The sequence below is a fragment of the Chelonoidis abingdonii genome, chromosome 13, assembly GCF_003597395.2.
Source record: "Chelonoidis abingdonii isolate Lonesome George chromosome 13, CheloAbing_2.0, whole genome shotgun sequence".
Taxonomy (NCBI): Eukaryota; Metazoa; Chordata; order Testudines; family Testudinidae; genus Chelonoidis; species Chelonoidis abingdonii.
Genome location: NC_133781.1, coordinates 13375037 through 13401894, shown reverse-complemented (window position 1 = coordinate 13401894; position 26858 = coordinate 13375037). Strand labels below are relative to the sequence as shown.

Here is a 26858-nt window from a genome sequence, read left to right as displayed (position 1 = left end):
TTTTCTATAGTGTAAAGCTGTTTACTAAAAGTTAATCTTGAATTCAAATGCTGTCATCTTTTTTCTTTTTTATTCATTTACAGTGTGTTGTGTTCAAGCCCCATTACTATGATCTCTACTAATAGTATTCTTTCAAAAGATTTATTTACTGAAATACACACAGTTTTCACATACTATATCTGGCATTGCTATGGCCTCTTGAAATTTTTATTTAAGAAGTGATACAAATCTCTTTACTTTTTAATATTGAGGTGTCTTTTAAAAGTTAGACACTGCTAAATTATGATTTCTAGTATACTGCCACAACTGCTTGGGACTAAAGTATCATTAAAGACTCCAACACAGTTCTTTAATAGTTAAATTAAGTTAAGCTAAAGAGAGTACAGTATTGTAACAAAAAGTTAAATATACTTGGAACTACAAAAGGTGTCTCCTGGAGACTCAAATGAGTGAGCCATTGTTTGCTCTACCTGTTAGAAATCCGGTGCGGTAAGTCCCAAACAAGTCAAGACAAGTTTCTTTACCTACCTTAAAAAAATAAAAATAAAAAATCCCACTTTGTTTTACATGAGCTGCTCCTTTACATTGTTTGTATCACATAAACTCCTACAATGAAAGCAACCAGGTGAAGACACCTTAAACATGCTTCATCTTAGAAAGATTGTTCTCTTTGCTAGTTGTATTGCATATCACAGCAGAGTATCTGCATGTACGTATTTAAAATATGAAATGAATCTGAACAATTCGTTAACACAGCTTGATGAGTTTTAAATGTTCTTAGTAAAAGGATTAACACACAGCTATGATCATAGAGAAAAGGCTTGATTTGTGAATGTAACCGTTAAGAAGGGGCAATAAACTCAGTTGTACTGTTGCTCAGAGTTATTCACTTCTAAGCATGTAAAATAGTATATAGTCTGCTTCATGGTTTCTCTTGTGTGTTCAGTAGATCAATTTCCCCTTTTGTGTGGGTCTTTCATACAGTAATAGAGAGGAAAAATGTGTAAAAAATGTGATTTGGTAAAACTACAAAAATTGGCTACAGAGCCTCTGTTAGGTTTAGTAACCTGAAACTATTTTGCATTCAATTTTTGGCATTGATTAGATTTCAAGTTTACATTGTCTCTTTTAATTACAAAGCAGAAAGAACAGGACTTGCTCTCAAGCTGGTAGCTGAAAACTTGTAATGTTTGATTCTAACCTTGTAAGATCAGCATATTAATTATGAAGTCGTTGGGAGAGAATAAAATGTCGTATTTTTAACTGAAGCTGCTTTTTGCATCTTAATCTCACCATTGTTGCAAGAGAAACTGAGGATAGGGTAGATAACTAAAAGCTTAAACTGATACTTAGTCTGTAACTGTTGTTTTAGCAAAACTCTCCCACAGTTGAGTTAAGGACAGTATACGTAATGCTGAACTGTCTGGCATGGATAGTTCATGTCACAAAAGGACACTGTCAAAATGTTTCATAATTTACAATTAATGTTTTCACCTTAGGATGGTTCATATTTAACCCTTTGGAAACTTGAAACAGAAATCTGGTTCTCTTTGTTTACCAGCATAATATTTTCCTAATATTGTGTATACTCACTTTTTATGTTTAAAGGGTTGCTGGCACCAAAAAACACACATCCCTCAAGTTCCCTTCTTTGTCCCACAAATGGGGAAATGTTATTTATCTATTCCAGGGACTTTCACATTGTTTTGTAGTGTAGACTACATTTTAATAGAGAGTATATTGTAGTCCCACTCATCATTACACAGATCATCACCCCTCCTAGTTCATAATCACATAAATCCTTGTGGTGACAGCAGTTTTGCGCACATGGAGAAGTAATATTAGGAAAGTATTTAATATATTTCTTTAGCTGTCTTCAGTGCAGTAAGAGTTATATCCTCTTAGAAAAAAAGATGAACTACTCTGTATATTTTTGCAGATAATGATTAGTACTCTAAATACAGATTGATTTGATGGCATCGTGTAATTAATAGCTTTATGCTGAAGCAAAGCTATTGTGAATTTACCTTTCAACTAATATTTATTTCCTGTTTTGCCTAGAGTCATGAAATAATGTAATGAAGAATTTCAGAGTCCAAAAGGAATAATTTTCTGCTAAAATGATTCTGCTGAAATGGCTATTACTTGCCAAAGCAGTTAGTTGAATGCTGGAGGTAGATTTCTAGAGATATAGACTAGATCTTCTGGGATATACTTACACCTCTCTTTATATGGCATGTTTAAACACCAGCTTCTGTTAATGTGAATGGGTACTGAACTGTACAAAATCACGATGCATTGTGCATAATGATTCCTCTTTTGTTTTAGTGCCATTGTAAATACTCTTCTTCGAGTGCTTGCTCATGTCCATTCCATATTATGTGTGTGTGCTCACCACATGCACCAGTGCCAGAAGTTTTTCCCTCAGTGGTATATGTAGGGGACTGGCTTTGGTGCCCTTGGAGTAGTGCGCACATACTGCACTGTAAGGGTGCCGCTGGCTCCTCCACCCTCATTTCCTTCTTGCCACCAGTGATGGTACTGGAATGTCTGCTGCTTCAGCGAGCATAGCGTTTTGTTCAGTGTTTCTTCCAAATGTTTTCTGTAAAATAATTGTAAAATAGTTGACAGTTAATAGTTCCCTTAGTGTGAGTTCTAGTTTAGTTGGACCTGGATGGAGCATGCCCCGGTCCCCAGGCTTTAAGCCCTGCAATCGTTGTAAGCGGCCTGTGCCCATCAGCGACCTGCATGCTAGTTGTTTGAGGTGTCTAGGCGAAGGACACATAAGCGACAAGTGTCGCATCTGTAAATCCTTCAAACACCAAACAAAAAAGGAGAGACACATCCATTGCAGGGCACTCCTGATGGAGTTTGTGCTGATCCCGTCACCGGAGCAGAGATCCAACTCAGCCCTGAGCACCGCAGCGTCGGTGTGGAGCGCCCTGCTGGCGCCATCTTCATGGTGGCACCGATCCCCCTCCCTGTCTCCAACCAAGAAGCTGAAGAGACCCATGAGGGGATGATCCTCCACTTCCCATAAGGGAGAGTACAGGGCTGGAGGAGAACCAAGACCTGTGCCAGGCAGCTCGAGCCTCCGTCAAGGAGTCGGACCCCAGCTCAAGTTGAGCAGTTCAGCCCATCCTGTAGGCTGCCTGCCACCCCGGACAGTAACGAGGGCCTCCATCATTTAGGTGTCCCATCGACATCAGAGGCCCTGCAGACAATGCAGGAGATCCTGACGCTATTGGTGCTGCCCACACTGGTGGTACCCCTATCCAAGGGCAAACCTGCCTGATCTGTTTGAGCGAAAAATGTATTAGTCTTCTAGCTTTCAACTGAGAGTGACCAACCACCAAGCTCTCCTCGGCCGCTACGATTATAGCATTTGGCAGGCCATGGCCAAGTTTGAGGTTTCACTTCCTGAAGGTCCCAAGAAGGAAGGAGGGCACTATTGTGGCCAGGGTGGTCCTCCAGACAGCTTCAGACGTGGTGGATTCCGCAGCTCACACCATGGCCTCAGCCATCTCGATGCGGTGGGCATCCTGGCTGCTCCTTGCTGGCCCGTCAACAGAGGCACAGCAGTCAATGCAGGACCTTCCCTTCGATGACCAGGCCCTGTTTGCAGAACAGATGGACAGTAAGATGCATGGGCTCAAGGACTCCCACATTACCGAGAAAACTCTAGGACTGTACATTCCTGGTCCATCCTGTAAGTGGATCAAACCGTAGCCTGCTCAGGGCCAAGGGAGCCAACCCCATCAGGAGCTGCCCCCAAAAGAGCAGGGGCTTCAAACTCCGCCTGTGCCACCTACCTCCTTCCAGTCGGGCTCAACCCACAATAAGCAGGGGAGCAAGTGGGTGTTTTGATGGTGCGCTTGAGGCAACCTACTAGACTATACCCCGGATCTATCTTTCCTGCCTTTCTCCAACTGTTTTTTTTCTCCCAGCATGGACCACCATAACTTTGGACCACTGGGTCCTCAGTATAGTGGTGCAGGGTTATACCCTCCAGTTTGTCTACCCTCCACCCTAACCCACGTCCCTGTCCCTTGTCAGGGACCCATCTCGCGAGAGTCTCCTCGCACAGGAGGTAGAAGGGTTGCTGCAGCTGGGGGCGGTGGAAGAGGTTCTTCATGAGTACAGGAACAAGGGGTTCTATTCCTGGTATTTCTTGATCTCAATGGCTAAGGGCAGTCTATGGCCTATCCTGGACCTACAGGATATCAACAAATATCTGAAGAAGTTAAAGTTCTGCATGGTCTCCCTGGCCTCCATCATTCTCTCCCTGGATCTGGGACACTGGTATGCCGCCCTTGGCTTGAAGGACATATACTCTCATATAGTGATCTTCCAAGGACACAGGTGGGATAGGATCACCACCAGTTTGCAGTCTTCCCTTTTTGGCCTAGTGACATCACTGGGGGTGTTTACCAAGTGCATATCGGTAATAGCAGCTTACCTCAGGCATCGGGGTATCCAGATCTACTCATATATCGACAGCTGGCTGGTCAAAGGTCGATCCAGGTCCCAAGTCCAAAGGGATGTCACGGTGTTGCAGGCCACGTGCTGATCCTTTGGCTGGTAAGTGACAAAAAGTGGACGTTAGTTCCTGTGCAGAGGCTGGAGTTCATCAGAGCGGTGCTCGAGTTCATCTGCACCAGAGCAGTTTGTTCCACAGGAAAGGTTCCAAGCATTGGTGGACCTCATTGTGGGAGTCTCCGCGTTCCCCCAACCATGGCCAGGGTTTGTCTGCACCTGCTGAGACACATGGCAGCATGTACATATGTTGTCTGCCATGACAGGCTCCGGATGTGGCCCTTACAACAGTGGCCGGTGATTGTCTGTTCCTAGTCCAGAGATCACATGCATCCAACAAAATGGGTATTCACCCATGAAAGCTCATCGTCCAATACGTCTGTTAGTCTGTAAGGTGCCACAGGACTCTTTGCCGCTGGAAAAGCTTGTTACCATCTCACCAATGATTCTTACCTCACTGCAGTGGTGGACCGACCCCAGGGCAGTCCTGGAAAGAGTTCCATTTGACAGCCCTTGTCACGCCATCTAGCTGATACTGAATGTTTTGGACCTAGGCTGGGCAGTGCATCTCGGCGACCTTCAGACCCAGGGCAAGTGGTCTCCCGAGGAGATGCTGTTGCACAGAGATGTCAGAGAGCTCAGAGGGGTACATTTGGCCTGCAGGGTCTTTCTGCCACACCTGGAGGGCGAGGTGGTGAGAGTGTTGACAGACAATATTGCCTTGATGTTCTACATCAACAGGCAAGGAGGAGCACGCTCATTGGCTTTCCGTCAAGAGGCTCTGCAAATGTGGGATTTCTGCATCGAGCATGGAATCCACCTGGAGGCCAGTCACTTCCATGGTGTTAGGAACACGCTAGCAAATCCTTTTTCTCTCACCACAAATGGTCACTCCATCCGGAGGTAGCCTGAATGCTCTTCCAGAGGTGCGGAACTCCCCAAGTGGACCTGTTTGCCACCAGACAAAACAGGAATTGCTATTGCTTCTGTTCCCTGCAGGGTCTTGGCAAGGACTCCCTCTCTGACGCCTTCCTCCTGTCATAGTCTGGGGACCTGATACATGTTTTCCCGCTCAGCAGAGTCCTGTCAAAGATCAAGAGAGACAAAGCTCAAGTCATCAGGCTCGCCCCGGCACGGCCGCACCAACATTGGTTCGGCATGCTGATGTACCTGATGGTGACTGCTCCCTGACCTCTTCCTGACTGACTAGATCTGCTCTTGCAGGATCATGGGTGTCTCTTATACACCTGCCTCGCTTCCCTCCACCTCACGACGTGGTTGCTGCATGGTTGAACTTGAAAGAGCGGGCCTGCTCTAACGAGGTCCAGCAAATCTTCTTGGAGAGGAGGAAGCCTTCCACTAGAGCAACCTACCTGGCCAAGTGGACGAGGTTCTCCCACAGGGCGTCTGAGTGTAACATTTCCCACAACACGCTCCTCCTTACAATCTATCTTAGATTATCTGCTCCTTCTTAAGAACCAGGGGCTGGCCCAGTCTTCCATCAGGGTGCATCTTGCAGCTCTCTCTGGTTTCTACCCACCGATTCAAGGTCAGATGGTGCTCTCACACGACATGTCGGTCTTCTTCCTGAGAGGCTTTGGGACTCTTCCCACCAGCCTGAGCCCCTGTCCCACAGTGAGAACTTGGTTCTTTCTAGGCTCATAGACCCACCCTTTGAGCCTGTGGGCTTCTGGTCCCTCTCCCACCTGTCATGGAAGATCGCTTTCCTTGTGTCCATAACATCCATGAGAGGAGTGTCTAAGCTTAAAACCCTGACATTAGAGCTTCCATATATGGTGTTCTACAAGGACAAAGTTCAACTGCGACCCCATCTGGCCTTTCTGCCGAAGGTGGTGTCTTCCTCCATGTTAATCAAGACATCTTCCTCCTTTGGTGTTTTGTCCTAAGCCACACACCACTAGTGAGGAAAGGAAGCTACATGCCCTGGACATCAGACATGCTCTGGAGTTTTACCTAGAGCGTGCCAAGTCCTTCCACAGGTTGACCCAGCTCTTCATCGTGACAGTGAACAGGATGAAGGGCCTTCTGGTGTCATAGACACATAGGTCAGAAGGGACCAATATGATCATCTAGTCTGACCTCCTGCACAGAGCAGGCCGCAGAACCCTACCCATCCACTTCTATAACAAACCCCTAACCTATGTCCGAGTTACTGAAGTCTTCAAATTGTGTTTTGAAGACCTCAAACTGCAGAGAATCGACCAGCAAGTGACCCATGCCCCATGCTGCAGAGGAAGGCGAAAAACCTCCAGGGCCCCTGCCAGTCTGCCCCAGAGGAAGATTCCTTCCCGACCCCAAATATGGCGATCAGCTAAACCCTGAGCATGTGGGCAAGACTCACCAGCCAGCACTCGGGAAGGAATTCTCTGCAGTAACTCAGATCCCATCCCATCCAACATCTCATTACAGACCAGTGAGCAGACTTATCTGCTGATAATCCAAGATCAGTTGCCAAAATTAAACTATCCTATCATACCATCCCTTCCATAAACTTATCAAGCTTAGTCTTAAAGCCAGATATGTCTTTTGCCCCCACTACTCCCCTTGGAAGGCTGTTCCAGAACTTCACTCCTCTAATGGTTAGAAACCTTTCGTCTAATTTCAAGTCTAACTTCCTAAATGTCCAGTTTTACCCATTTGTTCTTGTCTACATTGGTACTAAGCTTAAATAATTCCTCTCCCTCCCTAATTTTAATCCCCCTGATATATTATAAAGAGTAAGCATATCTCCCTGCAGCCTTCTTTTGGCTAGGCTAAACAAGCCAAGCTCTTTGAGTCTCCTTTCATAAGGCAGGTTTTTCCATTCCTCGGATCATCCTAGTAGCCCATCTCTGAACCTGTTCCAGTTTGAATTCGTCCTTCTTAAACATGGGAGACCAGAACTGCACACATATTCCAGATGAGGTCTCACCAGTGCCTTATATAACGGTACTAAACACCTCCTTATCTTTGCTGGAAATACGCCTGATGCATCCTAAAACCGCATTTGCTTTTTCACAACCGGCCATATCGCATTGGTGGCTCATAGTCATCCTGTGATCAACCAATACTCCCAAGGTCCTTCTCCTCCTCTGTTGCTTCCAACTGAATGTGTCCCCCCAAGTATGTATATCTAAAATTCTTTACATATTAATCCCTAAGTGCATGACCTTGCACTTTTCACTATTAAAATTTCATTCTATTACTATTACTCCAGTTTGCAAGGTCATCCAGATCTTCCTGTATGATATCCAGGTCCTTCTCTGTGTTAGCAATACCTCCCCAGCTTTGTGTCATCCGCAAGACTTTATTAGCACATTCCCGCTTCTTTGTGCCAAGATCAGTAATAAAAAGGTTAAATAAGATGGTACTCTGGTTCCAAAACTAATCCTTGAGGAACTCCACTAGTAACCTCCTTCCAGCCTGACAGTTACCCTTCAGTACGACCAGTTGAGTCTCCCCGTTGGAGTCCCCCTTTAACCAGTTCCTTATCCACCTTACAAGTTTTCATATCATTGATCCCCATCTTTTCGCAATTTAACTAAATAATTCCCCATGTGGAACCGTGTCAAATGCCTTACTGAAATCGAGGTAAATTAGATTCTACTGCATTTCCTTTGTCTAAATAATCTGTCACCTTCTCGAAGAAGGAGATCAGGTTGGTTTGGCACGATCTTACCTTTAGTAAAACCATGTTGTATTTTGTCCCAATTACCATTGACCTCAATGTCCTTAACTACTTTCTCCTTCAAAATTTTTTCCAAGACCTTACATACTACAGATGTCAACTAACAGCCTATAGTTACTCGGATCACTTTTTTCCCTTCTCTGAAGATAGGAATATGTTAGCAATTCTCCAGTCGTACAGTACAACCCCTGAGTTTACATGATTCATTAAATTCTCTTGCTAATGGGGCTTGCACTTTCATGTGCCAGTTCCTTTAATATTCTTGGATGAAGATTGTCTGGGCCCTCCGATTTTGTCCATTAAGCTGTTGAAGTTTGGCTTCTACCTCAGATGTGGTAATATCCACCTCCATACCTCATTCCTGTTTGTCATCCTTCCATCATCCCTAAGCTCCTCATTAGCCTTTATTAAAGACTGAGGCAAAGTACTTGTATTAGATATTGGCCATGCCTAGTTATCCTTAACCTCCATTCCATCCTCAGTGTTTAGCGGTACCCACTTCTTCTTTCTTTATTTTCTTCTTATTTATATGGCTATAGAACCTTTTACTATTGGTTTTAATTCCCTTTGCAAGGTCCAACTCTACAATGCTTTTAGCCTTCCTCACTTTAATCCCTACATGTTCTGACCTCACTAAGGTAGCTTTCCTTGCTAATCCCACCTTCTCACTCCTTGTAGGCTTTCTGCTTTTCTAATACCTCTCTGAGATGCTTGCTCATCCAGCTTGGTCTACAACTCCTGCCTATGTTTTTTTCCCCCTTTCTTGGGATGCAGGCTTCTGATAGTTTCTGCAGTTGCGATTTAAAGTAGTTCCAGGCCTCCTCCGCATTTAGATCCACAAGTTCTTCAGTCCAATCCACTTCCCTAACTAATTTCCTTAATTCTTTAAAGTTAGCCCTTGAGAAGTCAAAAACCCTAGTCCCAGAGGATTTCCAGCTGGATCAGCTCCTGCATCCGGACCTGTTACGAGCTTGCACGGGTCCCTCTGCTGCCGATTATGAGGGTCAAAGCTCAACCAGAGCTCAGGCATCCTCTGTGGCCTTCTTGGCACATGTCCTTACCCAGGACATTTGCACAACTGTGACATGGTCTTCAGTTCTCACATTCATGGTGCACTACATCATCACTCAGCAGGCCAGAGATGACACTGTGTTATGATCTATAAGTCAGTGAACTTCTACCCATCTCCAGGGGTACTGCTTGGGAGTTACCTAATATGGAATGGACATGAGCAAGCACTCGAAGAAGAAAAGATAGTTACCTTTTCCGTAATTGGTGTTCTATGAGATGTGTTGCTCATGTCCATTCCATAAGCTGCCATTCTTCCCCACTGTCGGAGTTTCTAGCAAGAAGAAACTAGGGTGGGAGGAGCTGGTGGTGCCCCTCATACCGCACCATGCAGGTGCCACATCAGAGGGCGCCAGAGCCAGACCCCTACGGATACTGCTGCGGGAAATACTTGCAGCACCAGTGGATGTGGCGAGCACATATGCACCTAATATGGAATGGACATGACCAACACATCTCGAAGAACACCAGTTATGGAGAAGGTAACTCTTTTTTCAGATATTAAAATTTTGCATTGCAATTAATCTTTAGGGAGCATGGTTTACTCATGCTTTTTGTAACAAATTTTTACGTCATCTTGTGGTTCTGTAACTCCTTCTAAGCTTCAAGGTGAGTGTATGTTATTGCAATGTCTTGTATGGTTGTCATTACTTTGGTTTGTTTTACATATATTTTACATAATACATTTGATTTGCTGTGTTGACCTGTAGGGTAGTTTGTAATCTATTACTTTTTAATATTTGTTTTAAAAGGTGCTATGTTGATTCCATCCCTAGATAAGTTAGGTACTTGGGCGCAAGCCTAATGTCCTGCTAAGTTAAAAAACCGAAAACTTATCAGAGAATCAGGGCATAATTTTAAGTGTTTGCCATTGACAGCTTAATACATAGATTTACTTTTGTTTTAAAGGTACAGAAAGGTATATATTCATAGACTATTCATCAAATATTTTGATACAACGTGACTTTATTCATTTGCATTGAGTGGGAGATCTGTTGCATATTAAGGGAGTAGGTGAACATACACACGGATAATGTATCAAAAGTTGTTGTATTTTTGTCAATTGTGGTTCAGTTTTCAGTGTTTGATACTGCTAAATGATATACTAATAAGTGTATTGGACCCAGGGGTGGCTCCAGGCCCCAGCATGCCAAGCACATGCTTGGGACAGCAAACCGCAGGGGACGCGCTGCCAGCGCCGTGAGGGTGGCAGGCAGGCTGCCTTCGGCGCCTTGCCTGCGGAGGGTCCGCTGGTCCCGCGGCTTCAGCGGACCTCCCGAAGGCAGCCTGCCTACCGTGCTTGGGGCGGCAAAATGCGTAGAGCCACCCCTGATTGAACCATATTTTGTTTAAAAAAGTCATCTTAGTAACTTGAGACATTGCAACATTGTATTCTGTCAAATCATTACTGAAAGATGGGGATTAATCACCAATTGCTGAGCTCTATAATCTAAAACATAGCATAGTAGAGCAGAGAGTAATTATTTTATGTTCCAGACTTGTCATCTTGCCTATCACCATGTCTCAGTAGAGATACTACACTGAGAATGGTATCTGATTCTTTGTTCTAGAACAGACTATGAGATGCTATTGAACTGACACCAATGACAAGCAGAGCTTTGATTTTAATTGATTTTAAGTTAGTCTTTTAAAAATGTCTTGAAATCCTAATTTAGTTTTATTTTCATGTATGATTAACATTTTCAGCATATATATATTTAAAGACATGTTAATGTAATGTGAAGGTTATACATTAAAATACTGAAAAGTTTGGTATTGAAAAAGCAATGGGATAATATTAACAATGTTACAGTTCTTGTTGGTTGCTGGTCCATCATCCTTAAGCTGCCCAGTGGATTCAGATAGATTGTATCTATTTGAATTAATCCGAATTGCCTGTGGAGGCCAGTTTCTGTCTTTTTCAATTTGTGTTCCCCTTAATTCCTGCTGTCTGTTAGCCAGGGTGGGAAGATAACTTGATTATTTTTGAACTGTGAAATATTATATCCTATGCTGCACAGAATTAAACTAAAAATCACTTGTGCATTTGTTATTATTCAGTGTATCAAAAGGGGTAAGGAAGTTCGCTCTTTATAATATAGTCCTGTCCATGTGTAACTTCCATTCATCTGAGAATCTCAAGACACTGTTAATGAAGCCTCATGAAACTCCAGAGATTACATGCTGTCATGTGTCTAAAGTGTATCTTTAATGCTCTAGTCTTCTGGCTGTCAGTATGCAGAGAGAAGCAACTCTGTACTGCCAGTTGACTAGATATGCTGTTGCCTTTAAGGTTTTCTACTTATCAGATATTCTTTTATGAATGTCTCTGTTCTACAAATAACAACAAAAGTTTGCAAGACCTGTTTAATAATGTGTCCATATTGTGGATTGTGTCAATACTCTCTTTTGCCAACTCACTATAAAGTAATGTGAACTGTGCTTTATCTGGGCTTGCTGCTTGCACATTTCCTTAATTTCCAAAAATGTGGGAAACAATTCTATGAATACATAAACTATAACTCTGATTTGCATTAAGAAATTGTAACTTCTTTCCAGGGAATACTGAGTATTCAAATGGAAGGTTAAATGTTGGCATGCTGTTTGTAAATTGTTAATTTTTATATTTTATTACTTATATGCTGTATTTTTTTCCCAGTGCATTAGTAATAGCTGCAGTGTTTGACCGTGATATTAACTGCAGAAGAGCTGCCTCTGTAAGTTATTGGTTTTGTTTATGCCTTTCTTTTTTAAAAATTCCTTTCTAGTTTGCTTGAAATACAAGCTAATTATGTAGAGCTAGAGTATTTGAACAAAATATTGTATGTCATGAACAATAAGTACTTTGTTAAACCCCTAAAGAATATGGTCTGAGTGCATATTAAAAACATGGCTTTACATTTCATATAATGAGTCCATAATTAAAATCTGAGCTGTTGTTACCACATTTCCACAGTGCAATATATGTCATGTCTCAGAAAGAGCTATTTAGTAATATACTGTGACTATGTAAATACATAAGGGTCACTGCTAATATATAAAACTCTACTGAATCTTAACTATGCTGCGTGGCATCTAGTGTGACGTTCTGTTCTCATTGTGTGTCCATTGTCATTTTCGAACTGCAGTAAATAATTTTTAAAAAATTCATTTATGTAGAAGGAAAGAGGTTGACTTGGAAAGAAGAAGCTCTTTCTGTAGAGCTAGGACATTTAAGTTAGTCACCTATGTAAGTATCTAGGCTATGATAAGAAGGAAGGGCCAGGAACACCAAAGTGTGCCCTATAGAAACTCTGTGCAGGACACTGTGGTGGCAAGAAGATAGGAAGAAAGTTTGACTATCGAGGAGGAGGAAGTGTATGGAGGGGAAGTTGTTATATTCAAGCGGGGTGGGGGAGACTTGGAGGAGAGGAGAGGCTTGTTATGCCTGGGATTGTAATTCTGTATGATGTAATGTATATGTAACTTGATTAGATTGGATTTTTTATTTATAAAGATTCTAGCCCTGAGGAAGGAGTCTCAACCTTACAACAACTAGAACAAAGAATATTTCATGGAAAAGTTAAAAACCTATAACATATTTAGTGAATAGTTTATATAAGTGACACAAAAGATATAAAAATATCCATCAATAAACCCACATGTCCCTATCACATGAACCATCTTTCCAATGTCCAAAAAGAACAGTGGGCTCTGTAGCGTACCCAGAAAATTAAGAAATCTAGTTTTTTAATGGGGCTAATGTATTCCAAAGCCAAGAAAGATTCCTCACAGAAAATGCTCTGATAGCATCTCTGTTTCTTACAGTCCCCCTCTACTTAAAAGCTCAAGCTGCTGACAGAAGCTGCTGTATTACCACTTGGAGAGGGAATCAATTGTCTGTGTGACCAGATTCCCAAACCATTTGTGGCTTTATAGGTTAAAACCAAAACCTTGCACTTCACCTAGAAGTTAATAGGAACAAGAACAGAGCATAGAGTACTGGTATAAAATGATCCCTGCGTAATGTATGTCTCAACAAATGGGTGGCAGCTACGATCCCTGCCCTAGTTTCAGCTTCTGTATAGTCAGAACATGTTACCCCATATAGAGTGCATTGTACTAGACTAATGATCACAAATTATTGCAGTAAGGTCTGTGTATGAAACTAAAGGCATATTCCAGGCATAGATGAAGAAAAAGCACTGAGAATGAAATTGTCTAGAAACTAATTACTAATTACCAGTAGTTAAATTTCATTTTTCAAACTGAGAAATATGGGGGAAAAAACTAGTAGTATAAATAGTGAAAAATGAATTAAATTTTAAAAACGTTGTTTTAATAATCCAAAGAATTAGTTGTAACGTATGTATAAAAACATGATTTTCAACTTGAGTGCACCGCTAAAAAGAATTTTGTATGAATGCTCCATACACATGCTTTATTCATTGATGCCACTAATTAACTAATTTCAAGAGCAAAGTGATTCTCAGCATTCTTTTCTGAAAGAACATTTTGTACTGACTGATTGTAGATTGATTCCCAGTGCCATTTCTACATCTGAACTGGTCCACATAAGCCTTGGGTAAAGTGAAGCTGTTTAAATAATTTTTTTCCAGGGTATGTACCTTGTCCTTGCAGATGATTTGCTCGGTACTCTAATGGGATTTTATTTTGGCTCTAAGTTTTATGATTCTGTGTCTAAATAGTAAAACTGATAGTTCTACTATGAATTAAGGTGCCAAAATTAATACCGATTAGAACAATACTTACTAATTAGGCTCAGTGTGGATTGTCTTTTTGTATTTCAAATGGATACAAATTAAAATACAATGATTTGGTGGTTTTGGTATTACTATCCTTGTATACCTAGCAGATAGCTTGAAAACATGATTTTAATGTGGTTCATCACTAAAAAGTTAGTGTGTTATATAAGGCTTTGGCACATTTTTATTGTGTGCTGTTTATCTCCGTCCTTCGGTTAGGTGTGGTTTTTGTAGGTGGGTGTGGAAAGCAGTGCTACTGTCTATTGATGGTAAAATGCACCTTCTGTGTTGTGCTTTTGGCTAGTTTCTGGATGGAAGATTACACCATTTGAAGGAATCAAAGGCTTTGGTAATTTAATCATACTGATCCTTCCCAGTTCAGATTGTGCTGTAATCATAGCTGCAGGGTAACATTGCATATGGTATGTCTGTTAAGTCCCACCCAAGCTGCACTCCTCATTGCACCAAAGAATTGCTTCTCATAGAAAACTGAAACTATTTTAAGAGGAAGTCTTTAGAAAATAGTCACCGGTGAGGCAAATGTCTATGAATATGCTCTAGTTGATATCAAGCAGATTCTTGAAACTCTTGCATTTTTAAGCTTTTACAAAAAACAAACCAACAACAAAACAAATACATAAATAGAATTTGAATTTCTTTAATAAACTGAAGGCAGAACTAGAACTGCAATGGATTTGTTTAGTATCTAAGTTTAGTGGGTTTAAAAAAGTATACAAATGTATCATTTTGAAAAGGTATGTATAAGGTGGGTTGTTTGATTTATATGTTACTAATGTCAATTCAAATTGGAAACCCTGTAAAGAATGTGGGAATATGATGAAGCATATTTCTCTCTCAAAACAAATTAAATTGTGTGCTCTGTAAATGTATTTCAATTTAAAAAATAGTATCTACGGAAAGTCATTCAGAATATTGTGTTGCTTTTATAGTGTGCTGAATTAAGAATTTTTTTAAAAAGTATGACCATTTCATAACTTGTATATTTCCACTTCTGTTATTTTCTTGCCAATTTTAACTTGGTGTAATTAAAAGGCCCTTTCTTTTGCTTAACTTGGGGTCTTGATCATACCACCTGGCATGTTTTTTAAATTAGCTCTCCTCTTCCTTTTGTATCAGTGGTTAGTTTAAGGAAGGACTGGTATCACTGATTTCACTGTTTGGATTGCTCTATTGCGTGAACTAGAAACGTATAGTTATTATAGCTTTTTAGTATATCTGAAATTAGGTGTTTCTGTTAGCATTTTCTGCTTTGAATTAGGAAACGGCTGAAAAATATTTTCTTGAGACACAAGGTGGGTGAGGTAATCTCTTTTATTGGACTAACTTCTATTTGTGAGAGAAGTGTTGGTGTATGTTAAAAAGTGAGGTCAACTCAGCTACATTACTCAGGGGTGTGAAAAATCCACACTTCTGAGCGATGTGATTCTGACCAGTGATTCTGGTGTGTCTGGATCCCTTACCATGAGCTGGGCTGTGGTGGCTTTAAAAAAAAAAAAAAAAAAAAAAAAGCCTGTGATTTGGGTGCCCCCCTATACCCAGCTCAGTGGCCTGTTCCTCCAGTTTTTTTTCTAATACCTTCATGTCCATTCTTTGGAAGCACTTCACAATTTAGATTTTTTTATTTGAAGGGTACCAAAGCCCTTAATTCATCTCCTTTTGTCTCCTTGAGATCAACAAATTAGATCAAATTGTGTTCAAGAAGTTTGTGTAGAATGGTTGGCTGACTGCGTTTCCCACTGTTGTTTCTTAGTGGAACCATTTCAAGACCACATTAAGTCTCATCATGCAGTTAGATGCATGCCAACAATCATTGCCAGCCCAAGGTCAGTACCTATCCTGGAGATTTGGAGAGTGGTCACATGAAGCATTTAACTGTTGCTTAGAATCACTGTTGCATAAAGAATTCAATTTTTGTCTTAAATTGCTCTTCCCTACCCCTCACCTTAGGAGGAGCATGCAACAGACGCTGCTTTGAACTTAAAGAGAAGGAAGCCATATGGAGTCTGCTGCCTACTAGGTCGACCTAAAAATTCCCCACTAGATATTAGACCTTTAGAGCTTTAAAGCTTCTATGGGGTTGATAGCAATTTGATTTATTTTTTCTATTGTAGGGGGATAAGAATGCTGGAGGGGAGGAGATGGTAAAGATTCCCATTCCCAGTAACTAACTTGGGAATGGAAGACTAGGTGAAAAAGCAAATGATAGGAATTTAAAAGGAAACAATAATTAGGTAGGGAGGCAGGGATAGTTTTAAAACAATGAGAAATTGGATGACGTGTCCCCATTACTTTCCTATATGTATCTATGTGTACCCATACTATATATGTTTTTCTCTCTTTTAAGCCCTAGTCATGCATGCTGATAGACGTGTGGATTCTTGCTGTACGACTGCTGCTGGGCAGTGGGAAAGTGTGATTAAGTTAGAACATAAAAAAGCATCTGAACGAATCTGATTTTTTTGACCCTCTTAATTTTAATATTGGTAAAAACAAATGGAAAAATATTTCCCAAGGGAGATGATGTATACCAAGGTTTAATTTTTGAGTCCAAATTTTGTAGATCCGCAGAAATTGGGCTATCTAGTGGAAGTGCTGACACAATTTAACCAGAAGTATGTGAAAAATAAAGCTCGTTTTAAAGGTACATGCAGTAATGTTGATAGTAGCCAGGTGGTTTCTGAATATGAAGTTGAAATAAACTTCTGGAGACTATCGTTGTTTAACATGGCTTGCTTTCTTTTGACTTTTTGAATTCTGTTGACAGTATTTTTTCATTAAAATGAGTCACATTTCCTGAAGACTTAACAAAAGATAGCAGGTACGAAAGTATTCATTGGCTTTTTTGGATACTTGCCAACAGTTCAAGCTAAAACAGGTTCAACTTGACACAAATACAAAAATAATAAAAAATAAAAATTAATCCTAAATAACCACTCCCCGCAAATGAAATTGGCTGTCATAGTTTTAACCAAATTTAGCTTACGGTTATGGATAGTTTCAATGAGCTGTTGAATTGTGTGTGGCAAATAAAGCAAATGTTTAGGTATTTTACAAATTGTAATCTTTATAGAGTCTAATGCTTGTACAATATGCTGAAACATACATTTTTTCAAAGGCTGTTGGGCTGAAATGTTACATTGTTTCATTGGACAATAAAACAAACTCTTAATGCTAACATCTAGACTAAGAAATATGAAAAGAATACTTTTTGAAGTCAGTGGGAATTGTGCATGTTTACCTGAAGGCAGAACTGGTCCTTAGTAAGGCATTTATGAAGTTTAGTAGTCTCTTACTAAACTATCTTTTGTTGAGGACATTTCTTTTCAGTTTATCTAATTAATATATTTAATGAAACCAATTTATTCATTATAGAAGACATATTTTACTTTGTTAGACGAATGATGTTTCTGCTATGTTTACTTAGTGAATTCCGTTTAGATTTTCATCTGCATGTTGTTTTTACACTGATATAGACAAAGCAAAAGTAAAACAATAGCAGAATATAAAAATGTACAGTACATTAAGGATGGTTATTCTGTAAAGGCTTCACTTATAATAGCTATCTGGCTAACATATTATATTCAGTGTAAAATTCGTCTTTCCATTAATGACTAGTTTATGGTTATACTACAATATATTACACTGAATGGAGACTTACCCAGACAGTTAGTTAGAATGCTGGTTGGCTGTTAATTGCAGGTATTTTATAAATAAAACAAAAAAGCTTCAGCCAGACTGAAGTCAGTACTATAGATCTTAAAAATACAGATGCCCAGACTCTGCTATTACTGAATTTGGTCCTGTATATTTATGGATAATCTGCTACTTACTTGATTAAAACACTTTCTAATCATAATGCAGCTGGTCAGTGATTGAATTGCTGAGTCACTTAGGGGTGCAGGCATTAAGGGTGAGAGCCACATCCCTGTTGCAGACCCTTTTATGCCAGGGAAAAGGGCCTAAGCAGTGTGTAAAGGAGCCCTATAAAAGCTCTGTATCTGACCAGGAAGAATTACTCTGATTCAGGTACTGAGAGAGGCCGCTGTCGGTTGTCTTCTGAGGACATCCTTGCAGGTCATGGCTTAGGAATATGCTGGAGGATAGGGAAGTAAAAAGTAAACGGTTTACAGGTTAACTGGTGAGCATTAGTCTTGCCAGTTAATTGCCCTAACCATTAACCCCAGCTGCTCTGGCTGGCAGCCAGCTGGTTAGAGTGATACCAGCCCTGGACTGGCTGGAGTGGCCCTGGCCCCAGTAGTTAAATGGTTAAATGATATAATTTTAATCATTTAAACATTTAACTTTTTAAAACAATATTTATATCCCTACTGGAGGAGAAGTTGAGGGTGGAAGAAGCTTGTCAATATTAGGGCTACAACATGCAGTTGTGCAAAGATGTCAGGCAGCACTATAGCCCATGTTCCTGCCCTGGAAAGTCGCTATAACCTAGACATGCTCTCAGGGCTTTATAAGAAGTTACACCGGGGGCCTCTCCAATACATTTAGATTGCTACCTCATCCCTGTGCTATGAGTTCTCACCCGTTGTGTGGCTTATATTAATTCCTTGGAACCATAGGTTACCCCAAAGGGAATTCTGCACCACTGCGCAATGCAGAATTTGCGCAGAATTAATGTTCTGTGCAGAACTTCATTTTTTCCTGCAGAACTGATGCTGAGGAACTACTGGTCCCCAGTAGGGGCTGTTGGACCCGGCAGAGCCTGGCTTCCCAGTGAGCAAATAGAGGAGACTGGTCGAGGGGAGAGAGAGGGAGCTGGAGGTTCTCTGCATGCCCTGAAGGAAGGAGCCGATGTATGGGCCGTGGCCCCACAATGAGTGGAGTGTCCAGCCCAGCGGGGATGGAGTCCCTGCTCAGCATCAGCTCTGCACAGCCCAACACTGAAATCACCACAGGAAACTCCATACAAGCCTGGTTGGACCAGCATCAGGCTGTTTCTACTCTGGATCTCTGGGGGGAGGGGTTGCAGGTGGCTGGCCTGTGGCTGGGCTCTGGAGGGGCCTGTGGGGGTTTTGGCTGGGGGGCCCCTGCAACTGGGTTCAGGGGGAGGTATGAGTGTCTGGGCTGAGGGGTTCTGTGCAGCTGCCTCCAGCACTCCCTCCAATACCCCCAGTACCCCCTCCAGCACCTCCTGAATACCTTATGCCAATACACACAGACCCCTCCAGCTACACCCTCCTCCAGCTCCTACTCCCCCCACCCTTCCTCCCAGCAGTCTCCTGTGTTTGGGAACCTCTGGGTAACCCTACGGGGGCAGAATGAAAAAATGAGAATCGACTAAAAGACCAGAGGGGCAGAATTTACCCCCAAGATGTGCCCAGCTGGCACGTGTGACACATCCAGACTGAGGCACCCAACAAAAGCATAACAAACAGAAATTGCGTTCTCGTGGGGGGTTCCTTTAACTTTCTATTCCTGGGGGAATCTTTTTTGTTCTAGACATACTTGCTAAAAGATATTTTGAAATAAATTACCAAAATAATTGAAACTGGCATGATGTTTTGCATTATTTTCACAAATTGTATATGCAGATTTTTCAGAATTTTAAAATATTGTGTGCAAAATTTTTAATTTTTTGACACAGAATTCCCCCAGGACTAACAGGTTCACATCCAAGCAAGCTAACTCAAACTTTCATTTTTTCAGAGTTGAGTATTTACTCTGTTTCTTTTGGAAGGAACCTTACGAACAGGTGCGCTCTGTCTGTGGCAGTCCAAAGATCCCATGGTATTTTTTTTTTATAAGAATAGGATTTTTGCCCGTGTTCTTGGTCAAAATTCCCCATTGTTTTGGACATCAGTTGTCAGCTGGCTGCTGCTGTCTCTTCCCAGAAATTGTTTGTAAACATAGTGTTATTACATAAATGAGTGAGAAGTTATCAGTATCCAGATAATAGTGATACTTACTTTTTGTCGAACAATTTAGAAAACCTTTACCAGTATTTGTACTACTTACTTTTGAAACAAAATTGCCCCTTTAAAAAAAAAAAAAAGAAATTGTTATGTAGTACATATCAGGGACAGTGCTACTCCAGACTAGCGGGTAGGGGCTGTGGGGAAAGATACTGGAAAAAGTAAATACTATATGGGGAACTATATACTGCATTGATGCAGATATATATGTAGTGCTCTAATTATATGTATTCTGTTTTCTTTATGATCTGTTTATTGCCAGGCATAAGAAGTGTACATCAATTAAGATGCCTTCAAATTTTACAAGCTCAGAGACTGATATTTTAACATGCTTTCACACTTGAATGTTTCGAATATCAGTGTTCAGTACTCAACAATAAACAGCTAAAGCAGTAGGATCCCAATCATGCTGCTCTCAACAGCCTCCAAGTGTTGTATTTAACTGAGCTTTGCAGAATTAGATTTTTATTTTTTATAATTTTGATGGATAATATTGGTTTATTTGTAAACATTTTTTTCTATTTATATCTAGTTAAATTTTCACAGTTGTGAAAAATTATGGGGTGTGTGTCAGGCAATGAGGGGGTCAGACAATTATTTAATGACAGTTGATGTTGTGATTAAAAGAATGAAACCTTTATAACTGTTAAAACACAAACTGCCAACATCACATGTCAAAATATATGAAGTAAATATCCTTAAATCAAATTCTAAGTTCTCAAGCATCATTTTTCTCTCTTTGTCTATATGTAAAATTCAATTATTATAGATGGAAATTTTTGTTGGTTTGTGTGTTCGGTGAAACTGACATTTACCAACATGTACTGATAAAACAAATCCTTCCAAGCCTATACATCCCATAAACAAGGCATTATAACTGTGATATTATCTAAAGCTGTATCTACACTAGCACTTTTGTCAGTAAAACTGTTGTCAGTCAAGAGTGTGGAACCCCCACCACCTCCCTGACCAACATAAGTTTTACCAGTTTAAAAACGTTGGTGCGGACAGTGCTATGTTGATGGGAGAGCACCTCCCGCCAACATAGTTATGAGTGCTTATTGGGGGTGGTTTAATTATGCCGACGAGCGAGCTCTCTACCATTGGCATAAAGCTGTGCCACTGCAAGGTCTGTAGTGTAGACATAGCCTAAGATTCTTTAGGGAAGATACCTGAAACTTTCCTAAAACAGCTAAAAAAGACAGAGCTGTCCTGATTCCTTTTGTCAAAGGGCACTGACTTTTGACTGTACTGTGAAGCCTTGTTTTAGGAATCAAAGGCTATTCTTATGGGTGTGATTGTTTTAGTCAGCTTGCATTCTTAAACTGTTGTCATGCAACAGACAGATCTGAAAGAGCATAAGAACATAAAGCATCAGTGACCCCCCCCAAACAAACAAAAAAAAACTGCAAAACCCCAACCCTTCAGGGCCTATTCAACTAACAAAGCTGACTTTATTTTGAAAAGTAAAGCCATGGGCATTTATATTGCAGTGTGTTTGTTTTGAATTCATCCTCTGGTGTTTATCAAAAAGCAAACTGACTCATTTTTGATGTTTGTTCTCTCTGTTCTTTAGGCTGCCTTCCAGGAGAATGTTGGAAGACAGGTATAGTAACGTCTGATTCTTCATTAAACAAACTTCTTATAGATACATTGTAACATCTAATTCCTAAAACCAAATGAGTAAAAGAACAACCAAATTTGGGGAACACTGTTTCAAAACAATCATGTAACACATTTTCGTCATTTGAACCACAGGTTCTCGTTTACTTTTTCCCCCTTTAAACTTAATTGTGAGCTTTTAGGATGTTAGTTCCTGAAGCCTTTTAGCAAGTTGTTTCTAAAAAGCAAAACCTTGATGTGAAGTCACACAATATGCCTTAACTTACATTAAGGTAAGTTAAGTGAACTACATAAGACCTCACAGTAATTTGATTGCATAGCTAGGACTAGAACTCATGAATCCTCACTTCTGGTCCTGTGCGTTGTCCAGTAGGTTATACACTTTCTCAAACCATAATCTGAATTTTCCAAGAAATTGATTAGTTTTGAAGAAGTATGAGTTGCTCAAGTAGAAAAGTCCACTTTATTTCCATGTCACTTGACAGGCATATATTTCACGGCATAAAAGACTTAGAACAGTGGTTTTTCAACCTTTTCTCATTTGCGGACCCTTAAAAAAAAAAATGGGACAGACCTTGCTGGAAATCCCAGACATAGTCTGCGGACCCGCAGGGCTAAGTTCCCTCTAAGCTGTGCAGCTGGGTGGCCACCCAGCAGGCTATCAAGTGCCGTGCACTTCAGGTGTCACTCCCCCAACTGCCATGCTGCTCCTGGGAGCCTCCTGCTTGCTGTGCAGAATTGGGGTGTGGAGAGGGACACTGATGTCAGAGTGTTGTTTTGTTTTTTTTGACTGGTCTATGCATTTTATAATTTTTATTTCTCTTATGTTTAAATTTAATTCTTTGAGTAGTGAGTTCTAAAATGCCCCACCTGTCCTGGCTGGAGTAATTATCCCTATGATAACTTCTTAAAAATATATATTATATGTAGGTTTTTGTTTTCTACTAGTGGCGTGCATCCGCACATTATCTCGATATGGTGCACATAACAAAATTCATTCCACACATGGATGGAAAAAATTAGAGGAAACTGCCTCAGGGGTCCATTGACCCCAGGTTGAAAACTACTAACTAAAAACATCTTCATCTGCGTGCTGAATACACTAACTGCTAAGGTTTCTGCCTGAGGCCTAGAAGAAAGAGGAAAAAAAAATAGCCATGCAATTATTTCCCATTTACAGTGCTAAAATAGTGTAAATACATTAACAAAATTTTTGAGATTGCAAATCAGGTGTATGATATATAAAAAACAAACAAGGGCTTTAAACGTGGTCTGAGAAGCTTCTTATCTGCAGGAGTCTGTGTTCAGGCCCTCATGATATTTTTTTTTCTCCTCAAAGGGCTGACATCACTGACATATACATCAGAGCAGAGAGCTGAGTTCCATACAATAATATAGGTGTTAGTGATGTCATGTAGGTAAAGAAGCACAGAACCTTAAAAACCTGATTTTAAACTATTTTGTAATGCCAATATACTCCTGGCACTCTGCATTCTCACCATATCACATTTCCAGTATCTTATTAAAAGGTTATTTGGGGTGTTCATTGGTATGGTATTTCCTCATTGCATGATGTTATCTTGATTCTCATTTTACTAAGATTCTTTTATGCCATTTTGGCAGTGTAAAGAGGCCTTATAGTTTGTGTAAATGTGATATGTACTGGGTATGTGTTGGCTGCTGTATTAAGGTCAAAGCAACATGTAGCTAATGATGGTCTCATCTTGCCTTCATTTGATTTCATCAGAAGCAGGGATGAGGGGCAGGGAGAGGGTCAGGGGGGCATGGGCCATCGCTTTTAAAAGTGGGAGGGGGCAAACAGTGATGTGATAAAGTTTGCAGGCGATACAGAATTACTCAAAATAGTTAAGTCCAAAGTTAACTGCAAAGAGTTGCAAAAGGATCTTACAACTCTGGGTGACTAGGCAACAAAATGGTAAATGCAATTCAGTGTTGATAAATGCAAAGTAATGCACATTGGAAAACATAATCCCAACTCTACATAAAAAATGATAGGTTCTAAAATTACTGCTACCACACAAGAAAGAGATCTTGGAGTCATTGTGAATAGCTCTCTGAAAACATCTGCTGTGTGCAGTGGAAATGATAATAAAAAGGTTAATTTAAGAGCCATTAGGAAAGGGATAGATAAGAGGGAAAATGTCATAATGCCTTTACATAAATCCATATTATACATATTATACTGTGTGCACTTCTGGTCACGCTATCTCAAAAAAGATATATTAGAATTGAAAAAAGTACAGAGAGGAGCAGCAAAATAATTAGGGGTAAGGAGCAGCTTCCATATGAGGAAAGATTAAAAAGACTGGGACTGTTCAGGTTAGAAAAGAGACAGTTAATGGAGATATGATAGAAGTCTGTAAAATTGTGAGTGGTGTGGAGAAATTGAATAAGGAAGTGTTATTTCTCCTTCACGTAACACAAGAACCAGGAGTCATACAACTAAATTAATAGGCAGCAGCAGGTTTAAAACACACATAAGGAAGTACTTCTTCACACAACTCATAGTCAACCTGTTAAACGCGTTGCCAAGGGATGTTGTGAAGGACAAAAGTATAACTAGGTTCAACAAAGAAATAGATAATTTCATGGAGGATAGGTTCATCAGTGACTATTAGCCAATATGGTCAGGGCTGCAAACCCATCTGACACGGGCTACTGTTAGAAGACAGGATACTGGGCTAGATCAATTACTGATTTAACCTAGGGTATGTCTACACTATGGGATTATTCTGATTTTACATAAACCAGTTTTGTAAAACAGATTGTATAAAGTCGAGTGCACGCGGCCACACTAAGCACATTAATTTGGCAGTGTGCGTCGCATTAGAGCTAACATGCGATTTCTGGAGCGTGCCACTGTGGGTAGCTATTCCTCTAGTTCCCGCAGTCTCCCCGCCCATTGGAATTCTAGGTTGAGAGCCCAATGCAAAAAACAGTGTCGCGGTGATTTTGGGTAAATGTCGTCACTCAATCCCTCCTCCCTCCATAAGCGTCCGTTGATTCTTTGGCTTTCCATTATGCTGTCACACCGCACTGTGCTGTGCCTCTGTTATCAGAGCCTGGAGATTTTTCAAATGCTTTCTCATTTCATCTGTCTGTAATGGAGCTCTGATAGAACAGATTTGTCTCCCTACAGCGATCAGATCCAGTATCTCCCATATGGTCATGCTGGAGCTCTTTGGATTTGGGACTGCATCGCCACCTCGCTGCTGATCAGAGCTCCAAGCTGGGCAAACAGGAAATGAAATTCAAAAGTTCGCGGGGCTTTTCCTGTCTACTGGCCAGTGCATCTGACTTCAGATTGCTTTCCAGAGCGGTCACAATGGTCACTGTGGGATACCACCTGGAGGCCAATACCATCGATTTGCGGCCACACTAACCCTAATCCGACATGGCAATACTGATTTCAGTGCTACTCCTCTCGTTGGGGAGGAGTACAGAAATCGGTTTAAAGAGCCCTTTATATCAATATAAAGGGCCTTGTTGTGTGGACGGGTGGAGGGTTAAATCGGTTTAATGCTGCTAAATTTGATTTAAACGCGTAGTGTAGACCAGGCCCTAGTATGACCATTCTTATGTTCTTATGCAAAAGGCCTAGGGTGACCAGAAAGCAAGTGTGAAAAATTGGGACGGGGTGGGGGGGAATAGGAGCCCATATAAAAAAAAGCCCCAAATATTGGGACTGTCCCTATAAAATTGGGACATCTGGTCACTCTAAAAAGGCCCCTATTCTAAGGTCAGTTTTCAGTGTTAGGCTTTCTGCACTCCAGCTGCCCCAGATTCTCTGTCACGCCAGCTGGGTATTCACTCCCCTAGTGATGGGAGGGAGGCAATAAGGAATGTGTCCAGAACTGATGTATGTTTTAGGATGAAGTTAGGATAATAGTGGAGGAAAGCTTCAAGGGTGGGTATCTTTTGTGATGGTGGCCCAGCTAGGGCTGAGCTAAAACAGGAGGACATCCCAATTTCCTTGATTCTTGAGGGTGTCTAGTCGTTGCAGAGCAGTTCACACTGCCTCCACATCATGTGGTACTGGATAAAGCAATAAAACACCTCCTTATGATTTGAGCTTATATCAGGTGGGGTGCAGCCCAAAGATGCTGCAGGTTTTAAGCCAGCCTGCATATATATGAATGAGCCAGGTTTGTTTAAATGACTTCTCAAAAGTGTCCAGGAAATTCCAACAAACTTTGGATGACAGTGCTGCTTTAAAAAAAAAAAAAAAAAAAAAAAGTATATGAACTGTCAACATCTGAAGCTAAGAAAATACATACTTGTCTTGGTGAGATGATAATTTTGATTATGCATACGTATTTTATAATGGAAGTGATTGTATAAATGGCTAAAATTATTTTTGCCTTATCCATAATATCAAGATTTCAAGATATTCTCTATCAGAGCTAGATGTTTTCAATACATTATAACCAACTGAGGCTGAACAGATAGAACCACACATCCACGCAATTTGTTGTAGAATGGCCTGTAGGTTAAGTATTCATTTATGCTCCTTTTTCTGAAAATGTCAACTTTATTCCACCCTTACACTAGGAAGGTCAAGAGAACTACACACAAGCTTACACTATCTGACACTTTCATGTCCCTAGTACTAAATTTACTAAACCAGTTTCAATTTCCCCTATGACAGTTTATGCATCTTACATGTACGCCACATCCAGAAAGTAAGAGCTCCCATTGCAAATCTTAGCATTATTTCTTTGTTTTTTAAAGATGTGGGCAAATTAAATCAATATTTGGTCACACATTTTCATTCAATGAAAGATTTATAGGTTGGTTTATAGGTCAGTCAAAGAGGTTCAATCCCAAATTAATCTATAGGCAAAAAAGGTCATTGCCAGGTGTATGTTGATACATTCTGTCTGCATTTGAACTCATTACAGATTTAGCTAGTGCACAGACAGATAACAGATACTGCATATGTTCTGGCATTTTCTGGAGGGATCTACAATGAAATAGTAACTTACCATGGCACAGAACCTGACCGTGAAATGGAACAATATCTGTGACTCACCTTCCTGTGGGAGGAGTAGTGAACCATTTCTTGCTGCCTAGGAGAATTGCTACTTCAAACCATCAGATACACCCATTATATCTCTTTATCTCTGTATAATATTATGCAGCAGACATCCTTTCTCTGAGTAGGCGGGAAGTAAAGTACTTATTCTCCATCCAAAGCATTAATACGTTTAATAATTAGATGAGGGG

General features: G+C 40.6%; 1 protein-coding gene across 11 annotated transcripts in view; it reads left to right on the top strand.

Annotated features, from left to right (window-relative positions):
- Positions 1 to 26858, top strand: part of TBCD (tubulin folding cofactor D) — a 254321-nt gene that overhangs the window by 105493 nt on the left and 121970 nt on the right. For all 11 annotated transcript variants that reach the window (XM_075071755.1, XM_075071752.1, XM_032792732.2 and 8 more), the window contains 2 exons: positions 11952 to 12009; positions 21565 to 21594. In XM_075071755.1, coding sequence (XP_074927856.1) covers positions 11952 to 12009; positions 21565 to 21594 — 88 coding nt within the window. The remainder of the gene's footprint in view (positions 1 to 11951; positions 12010 to 21564; positions 21595 to 26858) is intronic.